The 15,093-nt window shown below is 57.0% G+C and overlaps 1 protein-coding gene across 1 annotated transcript in view; it reads right to left on the reverse strand.

Annotated features, from left to right (window-relative positions):
• The window catches only part of LOC311434537 (phosphofurin acidic cluster sorting protein 2-like), a 43,859-nt gene that overhangs the window by 5,319 nt on the left and 23,447 nt on the right, over positions 1 to 15,093 (reverse strand). The window contains exons 2-10 of the mRNA XM_084514757.1: positions 9,015 to 9,102; positions 6,029 to 6,118; positions 5,573 to 5,698; positions 5,306 to 5,468; positions 5,059 to 5,150; positions 4,376 to 4,456; positions 3,541 to 3,600; positions 3,049 to 3,200; positions 61 to 154 (exon numbers count right to left, since the gene is read on the reverse strand). Of these exons, the coding sequence (XP_084370883.1) occupies positions 61 to 154; positions 3,049 to 3,200; positions 3,541 to 3,600; positions 4,376 to 4,456; positions 5,059 to 5,150; positions 5,306 to 5,468; positions 5,573 to 5,698; positions 6,029 to 6,118; positions 9,015 to 9,102 (946 nt within the window). The remainder of the gene's footprint in view (positions 1 to 60; positions 155 to 3,048; positions 3,201 to 3,540; positions 3,601 to 4,375; positions 4,457 to 5,058; positions 5,151 to 5,305; positions 5,469 to 5,572; positions 5,699 to 6,028; positions 6,119 to 9,014; positions 9,103 to 15,093) is intronic.

Below are 15,093 nucleotides of genomic sequence, written 5' to 3' on the forward strand. Positions count from 1 at the left end.
AAGGGGACGGGAGGTGGTGGTGGTGGTGGTGGTGGTGGTGGTGGTGGTGGTGTAACTCACAGGGCTGCCCGACTCTTGATCCTGCCCTTTCTGGCTGTGCAGACTGCCGATCTCAGTCTGGGAACCAGAATGAGAGACTCCCTCAAAGAAACGCCTGCAGAGAAACAGACAGACGGACGGACGGACAGACAGACGGGAGAGAAAAAAAAAAAAAAGGCAGGAATAAGAGAGGAACAAAAGTCACCACGACCCCAGCGCACCCCCGCCGGCCTGTCCCAAGCAGCACAGAGCACCGTGGAGAGGTCCCCGGTGGGACGCAGGGGGTGGATGCCCACGTGGCCTCGTGCCCCAGCAGGCTGAAACCTGCGACCCCGGGGAATTAGAGGCAGGTCTCTGCCTCCTACCAGCAGCTGCTTCCCCCTCCGGTGATCCCCTGGCACCGCAGGGTGCAGAAAGGCAGCCCCAGCGAGGCAGGGGGGTCTCCACCCAGCTAGGTGCGGGGTCTCTGCCAACACCGCAACCCAAACGTGCCGCAGTGCCACTCCAAGTGACTCCAGCACAGCGAGGGCTGCCTGCTCCCACCTTCATTTCCCCTCTTTCCACCCATCAATTATTCATCAAGGACCCCTGCACAGGCTGTGGGCTGCTCAGAGACCACAGAAGCCTTGTGGAAACCAGCAGGCTGCACCGCGGGGTCTCCCCCCAGCTCTCCCTTGCAGGCAGGCAGCCCGCCCGCACCGTGCAGCTTCCCCTTAGAGAAGTGAGGCAACTTCCCCCGGAGCTGTCTGTCTGTCTGTCTGTGCTCACTCCCAGCAAAACCTTCCCTTGATCTGGCCTGCTGGGTTGCAGGGATGACCACAGGCACAGGACACGGCGCTGCTCTGTAAGCACTCTGCCAGATTTTCCATCGTTATCCTCATCTGGAGTCACCTGCAGCTTCCTGCGGGATACCCACGGGCTTCTGAAGGCCCTGGCTGCCCCCTGCACTTTCCTTTTCTTGACTTCCTCATTTGCCTACAGCACGCTGTGCTGCCAGGCACGACAGCGTCGGGTACTTTGCTTTTACTGCTCCTGCAGGGACGTTGCATCTTGGTAAGTGATGGTCCCAGCACAGAGCAGCAGCGTTTACAGGCTGCCTGGAGAACTCACGGCTCAGTTTTCCCCTCGCTAGCTCCATGCCCAGCTGCTTTACCACACGGTCATTCACAAAAGCCACAGATTTGGAGGCTGTCTTGTGCCCGATGAGATATTTTCCCCAGGTCACATGGGGATAGCTGATGCCTCCTGTTAATAGCACATTTCTGCTCTCGCCACCCCTCCAGTCTCCAGGACAGGACCTCAGGCACCGTCACCACCCTGCACAGCCATGGCTCTGCACTTGCCTCTTCTCAGCCAACAGTCTCAATCCGCCCAGACACACCATATTAAAACCTTAAGAGTCAAACCAGAGAAACACGATAAGCTTTCTAAAAATACAGCCCCCGGCCAGCTCCTCTCCTTTGTACTGTCCCTGTAATCCTACCTGATACGGCGTACCCCTGGCTGGCACCTCGAAAAGAAAGTGTCCCCAGCCCTTAGACACTGGATTCACCCAAACTGTGTGCATTTGGTCTGGCTTTCAATGCCCCCTTCAAACGGGGCTGCCTCCCCCCCGCCACATGGAAGCTGTGTCTGTTTCTGCCCTCTCTCTCTCGCCATCCAGAAGCTTTCGTCACTAGGGGATGTGTCACGCCGAGCACAGAGCTCTCCCGCAGCTCTCAGCTCTCCCTGCTTTGCAATTTAAAGGCTCTCTCCTCCAGGTGTGACTGAGTCACAGTCCCAGCGGGTTCGGATTTAGGTAAATCCCAGTCCTTTTGCATAACTCCCTTCCCTGCTGTCCATATTCTCAGCCACCCAAGGAGAATTTTGTTCCTTCCCCTCTGACCTCCAGACCCAGGCTTTGTGGTGTCTGGCAAGGCTGTCTATGACAGAAAAACAAACCCAACAGGAGGAGCTGAATTTACAGGCTGGGTTGGAAGGTCACCACCAGCTTCCTGAGGCAACCGGGGTGAGAACGCTCTGCACTGGGACCCCACAGCCCAGGGGAATGCAAGGAGATCAAGACCTCCATCCTTTTTCTCCCCCAGCACCTCTGTTTCTTTAAAGCCTGCAGTGAGCAATGGCATGAAACTCTTTCAGGAGCTCTGAGCAGGCCACCTCAGCAGCTCCCCGGTGCCCACACGCTGCTGTCTCCTCCCCAACAACTTGTGGATCTGTGGGAGATGTGACTGCAGTCCTGTTCCTGGCTCCTCCCCGTGCCCCGAAGCGGTCCCTGAATCCAGCAGTTCTCCTTTCTAACATTTTCCCTGGGGCAGACCGAGTCTGCTGCCCCTGCCGAGCACCTTCACCAGGGATACAAACTAATCCAGATGAAAAAATTAACTCTAGAGACAATAATGACAACTCATCCCAGCTTGGTCTCTTCTCGCCTAGAAGAGACTCAGGGCACCGTGAGGCAGCCAAGCAGGAAGGCAACAGAAGGCAGCTCCCTCACGGAAGGACAGCACAGAAACAGAACAGCCACGAGCAGAGAGGCCAGGTGAATGAAAAGAAAAAAAGCCATACGCCTCCACGAGGGGTGGGAGCACAACATGCAGATCCCACGGGGACACGGGGACTGGCCCTAGCAGTCTCGAGACAACGTGCTCAAAAGACAGGCGCGCTTCGGGGTGGAAAGCCTGAGAAGGCCAGGAGTGCCAGCAGGAAGGTGTGAGAGCTAGCGCCAGCAGGGGCTGAGATCAAGGAGGTGCTTCAGGAATAGTGTCAGGTGCTGGACGGGGAGGAAATCAAATGAGTCAGTATGGAGGAACCCGGTTTTAATGGGCAGCTTTGAGGGTTTTTTTTAATCAGGATATGCAGGTGAGGATCTCAGCTGTGCCAACAGAAGATGGCAATGGGAAAGGAGCGGGGGCAATGCCTATGTTAGGCCAAGCAACAGAGAAGTGTCGGGGGCATTTCTCCAGGTCCCAGGGACGGTGCTGGTGGCCTGCGGCCTCCTGCAATCCTCACCTCAGGGTCGGCTTGGGCGTACTGTGCACGCTCTCGTTGTCCTCGATCTCTGGGCCGCTGTCGCTGTTGTTGCACTCCTCCAGGCTGTCATAGAGCAAGCCCAGGTCTTCCTCCACCTCCTGGGTCTGGTCAACGGGGTCAGAGTCCAGGACCTGTGGGACAAAGCCAGAGGGCAACGAAGAATTAGGGAGTCATCGGCATCCCAGGCCAGGTGGGATTGTCACTGGGCCAAAGGAGGTTGTCACAAGCATGACATCCCCCCAACAGGCTTTTTGGGAAGGTGTTTTTGATTGGAGGCTCAGAGTTGCCTTTTTGAGGCAGAAGGCTTTGGAAAGGCCATGCCCCAGCCTGTGCCGTGCCTCACACACACTTTGGGAACAGCCCTGAGCACCTGCAGCCCAGGCTCAGGCTCCATTAGCAGGAACCAGCACCCTGACACCGACACATCTGTGAGGAGCCACTGCCAGGTGGGGCAGCCTTCCTGCTCCTTACCTCCTCTGTCACTTTAAACCTCTTCAGCAAAGCCACGAATTTCTGCTTGAAGTTGGGTTGCTGAAACAAAACAAGGGGAGAAAAAAACGGTCAGCAAAACTATCCAAACAGGTTCCGAGATGACATATGCACAGCCCCTAGTTGCTCTCTTTCACAGCTCCTTTCTGGGTTCACAGGCTAGGATCTACCTTGGTCTTTAAATTTGCTGTAGGATTTGAATTAAATCTGGGTTCCATGAGAAGCTGCCGTATTGGGGCATGAGGGATGGTGCAGGGACTATGACAGCTCCAGGCTGGAAGAGCACTTTCTCTCCATTTAACCCCCCTGTCTCCCAGAACACCCCTTTGAGGAATGCTGCCTTCAGTCGAGAAAAGATGGGGAACAACCTCAAGGAGAAAGTTTGCCTCCGATCAAGAGAAGATGGGGAACAAACCCAGGGACCTGACAGGGACAAGGAGATGCTTGGGGAGCAGCTCCCCCCTTCTGCTGAGTGGCAGAAGAGCTGCCAACAGCCCTCCTCGTGCCAGCCTTCCCCCTCCTTGGGGAGTGAAGGAGCAGAGACCGTGTCACAGCAGTGAGTCAGAACCATTGCCCACAGATCAGTTGCACAAAGCCAGGCTAAGCATGGCATAGGCCACAAGCTGGGGTATGGCTCTGGCCATATCCAGTGAAGGCAGGAGGTTTTCCCATTCTGCTCAGAGCCAAGGGCTCCATCACCTGCTCTGCACCAGTGCCAGCATCTCCCCCAACCCAAAAATCCAGCCCCACTCTGCAGGGAGGGGAGGAAGTTGAGTCCCTTCCATCCCTTTGATCACATTGGAAACGCAGGTGTTACTCTGGTCATTGAGGTGGTTCGGATCATTTTCCTCCTGGCCTTCTTGGTTTTCCTCAAGTCGTCCTCTTCGTCAAACAGATCCTGCGGGCAAGAGGCCACAGCACGTCAGAGCAACCCGGGTGCTGCAGGGAGCTCCCACTTTGAAAAGCTTTGGCCCCCTCTCCCAGGGGCTTGCTCCTCACTTTCCTGCCCCTCTCCTTACCATTCTCCCCCAACAGACCTTCTTCACTAGTGGCGTTGCCCCTCCAGGGGGACAACGTGCCAGCAAGGTGCAGAGGAGGCACAGCAGCCTTCCGCAATGTCCGTGTTGCAACCTAAACCTCTTTTCTCAGCCTCCCCACGACCCACGTGCTGTTCTCCTGATCTCCCCTCTCCTGAGATCTCCCCTATCCTTATCACAGGAAGAAGGGATAGCATCCGTGGTGCAAGGGGCTCAGCAGGGCTTTTGTGCTGCAGACCAGACAGCTCCTGGGACACAACGGTGGCACCTATGGCTCATCCAAGTACCTCGTGCACCACAGTCCTTCCTGCTGCCAGGTTTTGTGGCTCTCTGCCCTCTGAAACCATGACAAATGTTTGCAAGGGAGATGGGAGAGCTTGGGGCGGTGCAGACCCTCAATGTTTGATCCCTGCCTGAGAGATGGGACCGGGATGGAAGCCGCCCTGGCAGAGCTCTCCCTTACCTGGCCCTGAACAGCATCATCGCTGGCCTCCTGCTCCGAGGAGAAGCTGTCATCCTCCTCTTCAGAGTAGTTATCAATGTCTGGGGAGCGATCTGAAAGCAGACACTGCAGATGCCACAGCTGAGCGAGACATCTGTCAAGGCCCCGACATGCTCAGTGTTGCTGGCAGACGCTTGGGGATGCGCTCTGCTCCCCACGCCCCACCCCAAACGCTTGCCTTTAGGTCCGCGGGTGAACGCTAACACACCTGAAGCCTTGATTTTAGGACCCGAGGGGACGCTCCCATCCTCGTGGTCGATGGGCTGACTGGACAAGGAGTAGATGCTGATTTCGGCCACCCGGATGTTCACGTCCTTCATGTTGCTGTGGAGGCTCAGGAGCTGCCCTCCGTCCGTCGGGTGCTGCATCACCTGGGCAGGCAGACAAATGTGGGTGTGCTCGTGGCACCGAGCTCCCTCCCCAGCGCCGGCACCGGTGGTGCCAAGCTCCCTGCTCCGTGCCCAGCACCCCGTACCTCGGCCATGTTAATGATGCCCACCGCGAGGGTCTTGTAGCCCAGGATGGTGCGGTTCTTGTACCTCTTCCTGCGCTGCAGCATGATCTGCAGCTTGTTGCCGTCCCTCTTGAGAAAGTGTGGGTACTGGGGGGAGGGAAGGCAGCGTGAGGGCAGGGCTCGGGATGGCCCACGGGGAGGTGGGGAGCTCCTCGGTGCTGATATACAGCAGGGGCTGCCCTGCTCACCTTTGGGGTGCCCCTCAAAGGCCACCTGCGCTCTGCATCACCCCCCAAATCCCCACTGCCCCTGAAACCCCGGAGCAGCAGGCCAGCAGCATGAGCCTGTGCTGTGATCAGAGCGTAGGCAGCCACCAGAGCCCCTCCTCAGAGGCTGCCCCCATCCCAGCGAGCCCCAAAGCCATTCCTGCCGAGAAATGCTGTGCGAGGGGAGCACCCAGGGGGCCGGGCGAGGTACCTGCAGCGAGAAGGTCAGCTCCAGCTCGGTCTCCATCAGGCCGCCAGGCGGGAGGACGTATTCATTCGACCTCAGGACTCGCTTCGAACCCTGCAAGAAGGTTGGTAGGCGCACAGCTCGGCTGGAGCATCCTGGCCACGGGCTCCTTCACACCACACACGTGGGTCTGGTGTTTGTAGCCCGTGAGGAAGGAGCCAGCGCCTTGGCTCTGCTCTGTCCCACCTTGCAGAGCCACCTTGCAAATGCCAATAAACACTTTGTGAAATCCTGGGGTTGCTCCCGAGCTGCCAAAGGCCCCTTCTCCCTGCCCACCTGCTGGGACCTGCTTTTCCCCAGCCTGCTCTGCTTCGCCTGGCTCCTCGCACCCTGACACTGTGGTTGCAGACACTGCTGGAGCCAGGCAGACAGCACCAGCAGGGGAAGGAAAAGGTCCAAATGCACTGCCTGGCCAGGGAAGGGACAAAGGGACAGTCCTGGAGCACGTCTCCCTTGGCAGACAGACCCAGGCGCAGCTGGCTCTGCGGGGTCTGTCTGTCTCAGGGGTCCCCCCTCACCTACCTCATCTCTCCAAAAGCTCTTCCTAGCCATTTCCTCTGGCAACATGCCTTACCTCTCCACATATACAATTGTTTTTCCCCCCAGGAGGGCAGTAAGAGAGGATCTCTATCAACACAACCCACTCTTAATACCCTTTCCTTTACTTCTTTCCTACCTTCACTACCTCTGACTACGGCGTGGCTGCTGACCCGGAGAGACCGAATGATCTGGGGGATGGAAAATCCCCTCTGTATGCAGCAGGCTGTCTTGGTCACAGGACGGCAGAACTCACGGACCCTCCCAAAAGGCCCACACCCCCTGGCTGTGTCCCCACAGAGCTGTGGGACCAGCTTCAAGGATACAATGTCCCACAGTGGTGGCACTGGTTGACAGCCTTTCTTGCACCTCAACTGCTGGTATTACCCAGGGTAGTAAGGAAGGGCAAAAAAAGAAAAACAACCCTATCGAGGGGAGAAAGGAAAGGCCTCCACATGTTGCAGTGGTGCAGCATTACAGTTCTTGCCGATACCGAGGCAAAGCCAAGCTCCACAGACACAGTCCTTCGTTCCCAAGAGGCCTTTCTGGAGCTGCCTGCAGCACTGCTCCCAGCGACTGTGCCAGCAGCAAGGCTTTCCCTGTGAAAAGGCTTCCTGAAACGGAAGAGAGGAGGTGGAGCTAATCCCCTTCACCATCTGGGAGCCTTCCTGGCCAAGAACGCCCCGACTCTTCCTTCCTGCATTGCTCTTCGTTAGGAGACGATGGGTGGTCACCACCACCACGACCTGTTGCTTAGGCACGTTCACCATTTGCTGTTTGCTGTAGGCTCCCCACCAAAGATTCAGTCTTTCCTCAAACTGCAGTTATTCTTCATGGAGACGTTATGCACGGGGACGGCGCCACGGCAAAGGAAAGCTGAGCCTGGTCTGGGTTGTGTGGAAATGAAGGTTTCTTAAACACCAGCAGCCCCTGTGCTCCTCACCACTGTGGGGGCCTCAGCCATTGTGTGTTGGGAATGACTCCTCCCTCCCAAGGGCACTCAGCGCTTGGGACAGGACCCAGGAAGGCTGAGGGATCTCCATCCCTAGAGAAATTCAAACCTCAGTTTGGACTTCAGTAGCTCGGACTTTTACCTCACGGCAAGCCCCTGACTGAGGACACTCAATGCTCAGATCCCCTCTGGGAAACAGGGGGGTTCTGCAGACGTGAGGGCTCCCTCTGCCCTTTGCCAGGGGTCTTTCCACACGTGGAAGCTGTATTTTAAAGACCAGATCACTGTGGTCGCTGAGACATCCCAGACAGGCCTCCACCACCCTCTGGGGCACGTATTTTCACGGAGCAGGCCTGGCACGGGGGCTGTCATCCTGATGCAGACCCCCTGAAGCTCCCCCTTTCCTCTAGTCCCCCAGAAACCGCAGACATCATCTGCTTCCACCCCGGCGATGGCAGCGCAGTGCGGGCAGCCCTCACAGCGCTCCGTGCTGCCGTGACTCATCTGTTCCCTCGGAGAGGAGCGGGAGGGACGGCTCCATCTGAGGCCGCTCTGTGGGCAGGCTGCGCTGGAGCTGCCTACAGCTTCCATCTGCCTCCCGTCCCGGCCGGGCTCCTTTCCTCCCTCCAGGCCCCACGCTTCCCACATTTCGCTTTGGGATCCTTCAGGGCAAGGAAGCCGCCCCGCCACGAAGGCAAATCCCGGCTCCCAGAGCTCCGCTAATGCAGCGGCTTCCAGCGCTAATCCAGGATTTAGATCCTAATGTGTGCGGCACAAAGAGCTCAGGGGGAGCACAAAGCTGCCGAGCGCCCGCCCCACGATGCTTTCCATGGGATCAGCGGCTTTTTCGGGCGGCTGACAAGAACGAAGGAAGGACACCGGCGTCCCGGCTGGGTCAGGGGAGCTGTGGCAAGGACAGCACGCCCAAGAGGCATCGCTCTGCCACGCTGTCCCTCGGCAAAGGCTGTGCCCACAACCCACAAGGACCCATCCCTCTGCCACCAGCCACAGAGAAAGGGAGAGGGCAGGATCACATGTGTGGGGATGGAGGCAAATTCCCTCTCCCCTTGGTGATAAAGGATCCTCTCCTCTTCCCTCTGCCTGGTTCAGAGTAGAGGCAGCAGGGCAGGCCAGGGCTCACGGAGAAAGGGAGGGGGCAGCAGAGGCAGCAGTGAGATCCCACAGGGATCAGATGCCTGCAGGAGTCACGCACATCCCTCACACAGCCCCTGCCCTCCCCAGGGAGGGGGATCCAGACAGCGAGAGCTGCCAGAAAGCACCCAGCACCTACAGGCAGCACCAGGCAGCTCGCTGGGACATCATTTCCCCCTGCCTGGGAGCCAAAATCACCCCAAGGGTGCTCCAGGAGGCAGGAGCAAGGGGATGGCACGAAGCAGAGGACAGGCACACCGGTGCTTCACCGCGAGGGCTTGGTGCCGCCGGGCAAGGAGAGGAGCCTACCTGGATCTTCACGGCGATGAGCACCGAGCTCAGCTCTTTGTCCAGCTCCTTCAGCACCGTCAGCTTCTTCAGGCGCAGGCTGCAGAGCCTGTAAGACAGAGAGAATGGGACGCATTCAGGCACCACCATCCCTGGGGCCCTGCCACATGGTACCCGGCGCTGGGAAGGCAGCCTGGAGGCTCGGCCCCGCCGCGGGCACAGGCTCGGCCGAGGAACGCCGGCGTTCACGCGCCACCGAGGCAGCCCACGGGGGGAAAAAAAGGGAAGGAGGGAAATTAACGGAGCTAAAGCAGGCTTAAGGGATTAACGTGCGACAGGAAGTCCAACAGCAGGCCATGTGGCGGAGAGATCCCTTCCCAAGCAGGGCTGTTGCCAGCTCTGCTCAAATCTACCTTGGCCACGAGTGCTGTTTATTTATAAACCAAAGCACCTAAATCCATTCTTATCCCGGACTTAGTTAAGGCAAATGTTCCCCTGCAGGCACCACAGCTCGGCTCTCCTCTCACTCAGCTGCAAGGAGCGGACTCAGGGCAGCAGCCCCACGGGACGCCTCCTGCAGCAGAGCCACCCCGAGCACCTCGCAGCCCGGGGACATGGTAAGAGGCAGGGAAAAACCACGAAGGAGACCGAGGCTCAGCAAAAAGAGCTGCTCGAAGGATTAGTCAGTGCCCGCGGGACTGCCAGCCACCCCGACCTCCTGCCCAGGAGGTGATTTGCAAGGAACGACGGCCAAGCTTTGCCACCGCTCCCCAAACGGTGCTCATTTTGGCTTTCCCTAGATCCTAGAGGACATCCTGGAGGTGCAAGGCTTGCACGTGTAAGTCAAGGACTACTCCAATTTTCCATACAGTTGTAGTTACCCGCATGAAAAAGTTCTCCCCAGAAGATTAAAGCTTCCATAAAGAGTCTTAATTTGAGGATGTTGAAAGGTTGCAGTTCTCCCCGGCAGTCATTCTTGCTGTAAGCCGTGCTCCTTACCCAAAGCAGCTCATTCATTACCAGCTGCTCGTGCTCCTCTCCGAGGAACTCAGGGATCCCAGCAGTACCTGGTGCCTCTCCTCAGGGAAGAGTACGTGCATGCGGATCAGCTCTGCCTATTTCCTCAGCCTCAAACTGAGCTCTTTTATGTCCAATAAGGCACTTTTAAAGCTCCTTTCTTCTCTTTCTACCCTCTCCAGCTTCCTTGCACGCAGCGGGAGAGCCACACCACGTGCAGAAAGCTGGGCACCTGCTTCCACCCACCGCCCTCGCCCCCAGATATATCGCTTGCCCAGGGCCCTGTGACCCCAAACCCTTTTCAAAGCAGTGCTTTCTGCAACACCACCTCCCCTCCCAGCGAGATTAGCACGCATGTTCCGGACTCTAAACGTATTTATTTGCAGCAACAGAGCACACCTGTTTCAAAAGGGTGCTCCCCAGCAGCCTGCCTATCCCTGATGACCCTCTTTTTATCTGTTACTTAACCAGCCCGTGCATCGCCCGGATTTGTGCCACTGCTGTGCAGGTACAGGTCCGGACAGCAGCAGGTCCCTCGCTAATCCCTGCAGATCCCCACAGGACGGGATTGATCCACGACGATCAGAACAGTGTGTCCATGATCCCCACAAGTTATTCAACTTTCAGGGAGGTAAGTTACAAATCTGGATCTACCTGATCATATGGGATAAGTAGGAACTGCTCTCGAGCAGCGGAACTACGGCAAGGACATCCTCTGCATCAGGTTGTGACCACAGCTGTGTAATGCTGCTTGCAACCCGCAAAATCCCCTCCCCTGATCACAGCTTTTTAAACCAAACACTTTTTTAAAGCAAACGCAGGAGCTCACTGAACCCGATGGCATTCAAACCTCGGAGGTGTAATTTCCCAGAACATCCTGGACGAGGCTGGCGGAGGGGAGAGGAAAATGGGGTGAAAACACAAGGCGTGAGCAGTACAGGAAGAACAGGCACCCTGCAAAAACGGAGCTGTGCAACTACCCAAAGCTTATCCACGGGCTGGAAAATGGCCTGGCAGAGAAGCAGCCTGAGCTCTGCACAACCAAGGACCCTCAGACATCTGTTTTTGCACAGGAGTGCCAGCGAGGAGGCAGAGGTGCTAAGGAGCACTTCTGCTGGAGCCACACGCGGAAGGTGAAGGCTGGAACACGAAGCCAGGCAGCACCGAGGGCTCTTTGAAAGGCACATCTGTGCCCCTGGTGGGATCTGGAACCTTAATGGCAGGCCTCACACTCCCTTTGAGCTGATGTGGCACATTTTCTCCACCGGCATCCAGCTCTCCCAGCTTCCTGAAGCCAAGGCACTGCGTCCTGTGTCGCGATATACACAGATGAGGCACCGCCAGCGCATGCAGAGGGGAGGAGGGAGACGTACTCCCTTTCCAGAAGCCACGTCCCTGGTGCCAGCAAGCAGGAGTGAAGAACTGGGACAGCAGCGGGTTCCTCATCAGGTGCCGCAGCTCAGGGAGGTGGGCCAGTGACGTGCGTGAAGATGACCTGGGATGAAGGCCGACGTCAGCCTGCTTCAAGAGCCTCCCCTGGGGAGAGCGTGACAGAGCGTGCACAGCTTGCTAGCACGCTCCTGCCTCTCTGCTCTCCCACAGGTGGCACTCGGGTGGCTTCACAAGCACAGCAGGCAAAGGGACGAGCACAGCGTCCTGTGAAAAGGTTAGGTCCATCCTTCCTCGTCTTCACAGCTGGCTGCCCTCAGCTGTCCAGAGTTCCCCTTGTGGGATGGCCACTCGGGGCAGAACCCAGCCTTTTTAACATGTGCAACACATTCAGCAGGCCCTCGGTGCCACTGCATTAACCCCGAGCCTTTCATCTTTCCTGTCCTCCAGGAGAGAAAGCCCACCAAAGCCCACCCCAGCAGCCCCAGCTGCAATCGTCCGCCTGGGCAGTCCCTTTTTAATCGCGTTAAAGGTCACCATCTCACAGCGCACACACTTATCAGGCACGTCCTGCTCCCACCAGCCCTTGGAAGGGTGCCTGACTCTTTAATCCCCAGGCAGCTGAGCTCAGAACAGCTCCGCTTTGCTCAGTGCTTTGCCCTTGAGCTCGCTGCCGCCGGCTGCTCGCTTTACGCAGGCAGACAGAAGCCGCTTCCCCGCTGCAGGGACACGCGTGGGGCTGCCCAGGAGCTCCGAGTGCCACCCAGAGGCCTCCCGGGAAGAGCCTGCTCTCCCATCGCAAGCTCTCAGCACTCCTCCGTGTCCTGAGCCAGGCTTCGCAGCGTGGTGGTGCCACTGAGATGGCACAGCAGCTCACTGAGGATATAAAACTCTTCCTCTGTAGGCAACGCGATGTGCAAAGCCATTCTCCTCCTCAAAGCTGCGTGTATCGGAGCCCAAACTGCTCTTGGACCAGCTGTGATGGTTCCTCCACAGGGTTTTAGTAGGTTATGCTTTGAAACATCGTTGATAAAGCCACGATGCGCTAAGCAGCATGCGCCAGCCCTGCCACGGGGAGAGGCAGGAGCAATGCTGCCCTCAGGGGGCTTTGCTTTGTGCTCCCCTCTCCAGAAAGTTACCTCTGCCGCGGGCCTTCAGCTGCCGTCATGCTGCCCACGCGTCGGCGTGCCGCTGGTGCACCTGGAGTAAGACATGAACCGCTTGTAACGCCGTGTGCCTAAGGGAAGGATGGCCCCGAGCAGCGGGGCGGCGAAGCAGGGCCATGAGGGTGCCGGGCTCGGAGCCATCACACAGCTCACAGCCCCCCAGGTCAGGGCACACGTGCTTGGCCGAGGCCACACACCCATTTGGGGAGCTTTCCCCATTCTCCAAAACACCCACTAAGCACAGAGCAGCCCAGGATTCCCACTGCCAACAGCTCCAGCAATTTCCTTCCCCTCGGGGCCAGCCTTGGAGGTTTGGACGTGCCTCACCATGGGGCTGCACAGCTCTCCACGCAAACCACTCCCCACTTTTCCAGGTTGGTTTGTTTTTTTATTAAGCTACCATCCTTCTGCTCCGCCATAAATGCTAAATGAGCGAATTGGTTTGACCCGTCGGTCAACTTAAGTGGAAAGAGGAATATGGTAATTGGCTCTGCATGCTTCCCAACGAAGCACTTCTCCTGCTAACCTTTAATCTGAGTCCTGTCAGACACAACCCGGCAGCAGCCCAGCGTGCCGTTTTACAGGCCGGTCATGCTGCTCTGGGCTAGACAAAGTCAGCAAGGGAGAGATCCCCTACCAAGGCATCGTGGGCTGGTATCACCCCCAAGATCTGCACCAGCCGGAGCGCTGCTATTTTAATAAACCTGCTGTGCTGCCTTCCCAGACCTATTCAACCTTGATTTAAGGCTTTCCCCACTAGTTTTGCTTTAAATCTTGTCCTTTTAGGCAGCATGAAATTTGGTACCCACCTGTGGCTGAGGGCACAGCTTTTACCCACCACCCCAGCCCTCTCGGTCTCTGCAGGCTACTGCCCAAGCAGCAGCAAGAAGGGACCAGGTTGACCAAAAATGAGGTTTTCTTTTCTGCATGGAGGTTTCCAGCAGCTATTTTAAAAAAAAAAAACAACAAAGAACTTCTGATATGCAAGTCCCTCACCACACTGGCCTAGACCAGTGAGGCCACTGTGCTGACCACAGGTGACACAAGCACCCTCGTCTGAAAAGGGGGGACAGAAGTGGTAAAATCACGGGGGAGCAAACTCTGTGCATTCTGTGGCACGAGCGAGATTGAAACAGAAACCCTGCGACCTGCCTAGAAAGAGCCAGCCAGCTGTCAGAGCCCCGGCAGAGCTCTCACACGCTGCACAGCAAGGAGCTGCAGCTTACCTGGTGCCACGGAGCAGCTTGGCTTTTAGCACAGAGCTGCCTGCAAGCACCCACCGTGACAGGGGTGCTCCTTTCCACCTGCCCGGGTGGGTGTTGGCCAAATCAAACCTGCAGGTTCAGACGCAGTGCCCTCGTTTTCTTTCCAAGTGCTCTGAATTTCACACGGGAGGCGGATAAACGTTCCTGAAATGATTCATCCCCAGCTCTTCGACGTGGCCTGCTCCAGAAATGGGTGCCAGTGCATGCACCTTGGGCCTGGCCCACGGGCGGCTCCGCGCCAGCCAGCTGAAGCAGAAGAGACAACAATGTGACTTGTTTTGGTTCACTGACCACACCGTGGAAGAAAGAAAAGCTAGCTCGAGCCCAAAATAATACTGTTTTGAAAACAGCCAGGAAAGGCACCTCTGACTCTAACTAACGCAGAGGAAGTGGTTAAGAAGGGCAGGCAATAATTAAGACTGCAAGTAACTGTGAAATCAGCTACGATTTTTAAGAGAAGGACAAAAGTCAAAGGACAACAACAGCAGGGGAGCGAACTGGACTAAGGGCTCAGGACCGGGGCATCCCAGGAAGGTACTCAAACAAAAAACGTAGTTCAGAAACATCTGGTAATTCCTTAACAAGAAATGCTGTAAGGGGATCAGACAAACCACCCCGCTGCCTGGAGGGAGGGGCAGCACCACAGCCCGGTTAGACCGCGCTATCTTCAGCTCCCAGGGCCAAGAGGCAAGCGTACAAAAGATCAAACCAGGCACAATTACCAACAGTGTGCATGGCAATACGCAGGCACTGGAACAAAACACAAACCCGGAGAAGCCAAGGTCCCAAAGCATTCAGCAGCGTGTCAGTAGCATCTTATATTCACCCTCCCTCGCTGAAGACGCTGGCTTCTCAAGGAACTTGCCAGGCTCCTTCTGCTTCCTTGCAAGAAGCAGGTCACAGGGATACGTCCTTTAGGGACTCCGCAGTGCAGTTTGACTTGCCCAAACCCTACAGATTCTGCACCTGTAGTGCAGCCAGCCCTGCTTTGTGCAAGGGAGAGGCAGTCCTGCAGCCAGAGCAGCAGCAGGAGGAACTCAAATAGGCTGGTACCACAAAGAGGAGGAACGTCTGGAACGAGGTCCTGGGTTTCCTGGGTACCACGATCTTGCCAGAACTGGCAGATGCAAAGCCTGCGCTGGCTTAGTTTTTAATATGCGCTGAAATTGCCTTGGCGAATTAAAATACGGCTTTAGAAGAATAATCCCTGCTTAAAATCAACGTGTAATTAGAGAGGCATGTAAAGGCCAGTTAGAGCTGGGC

This window comes from Aythya ferina (genome assembly GCF_964211825.1).
Source record: "Aythya ferina genome assembly, chromosome: 3".
Taxonomy (NCBI): Eukaryota; Metazoa; Chordata; class Aves; order Anseriformes; family Anatidae; genus Aythya; species Aythya ferina.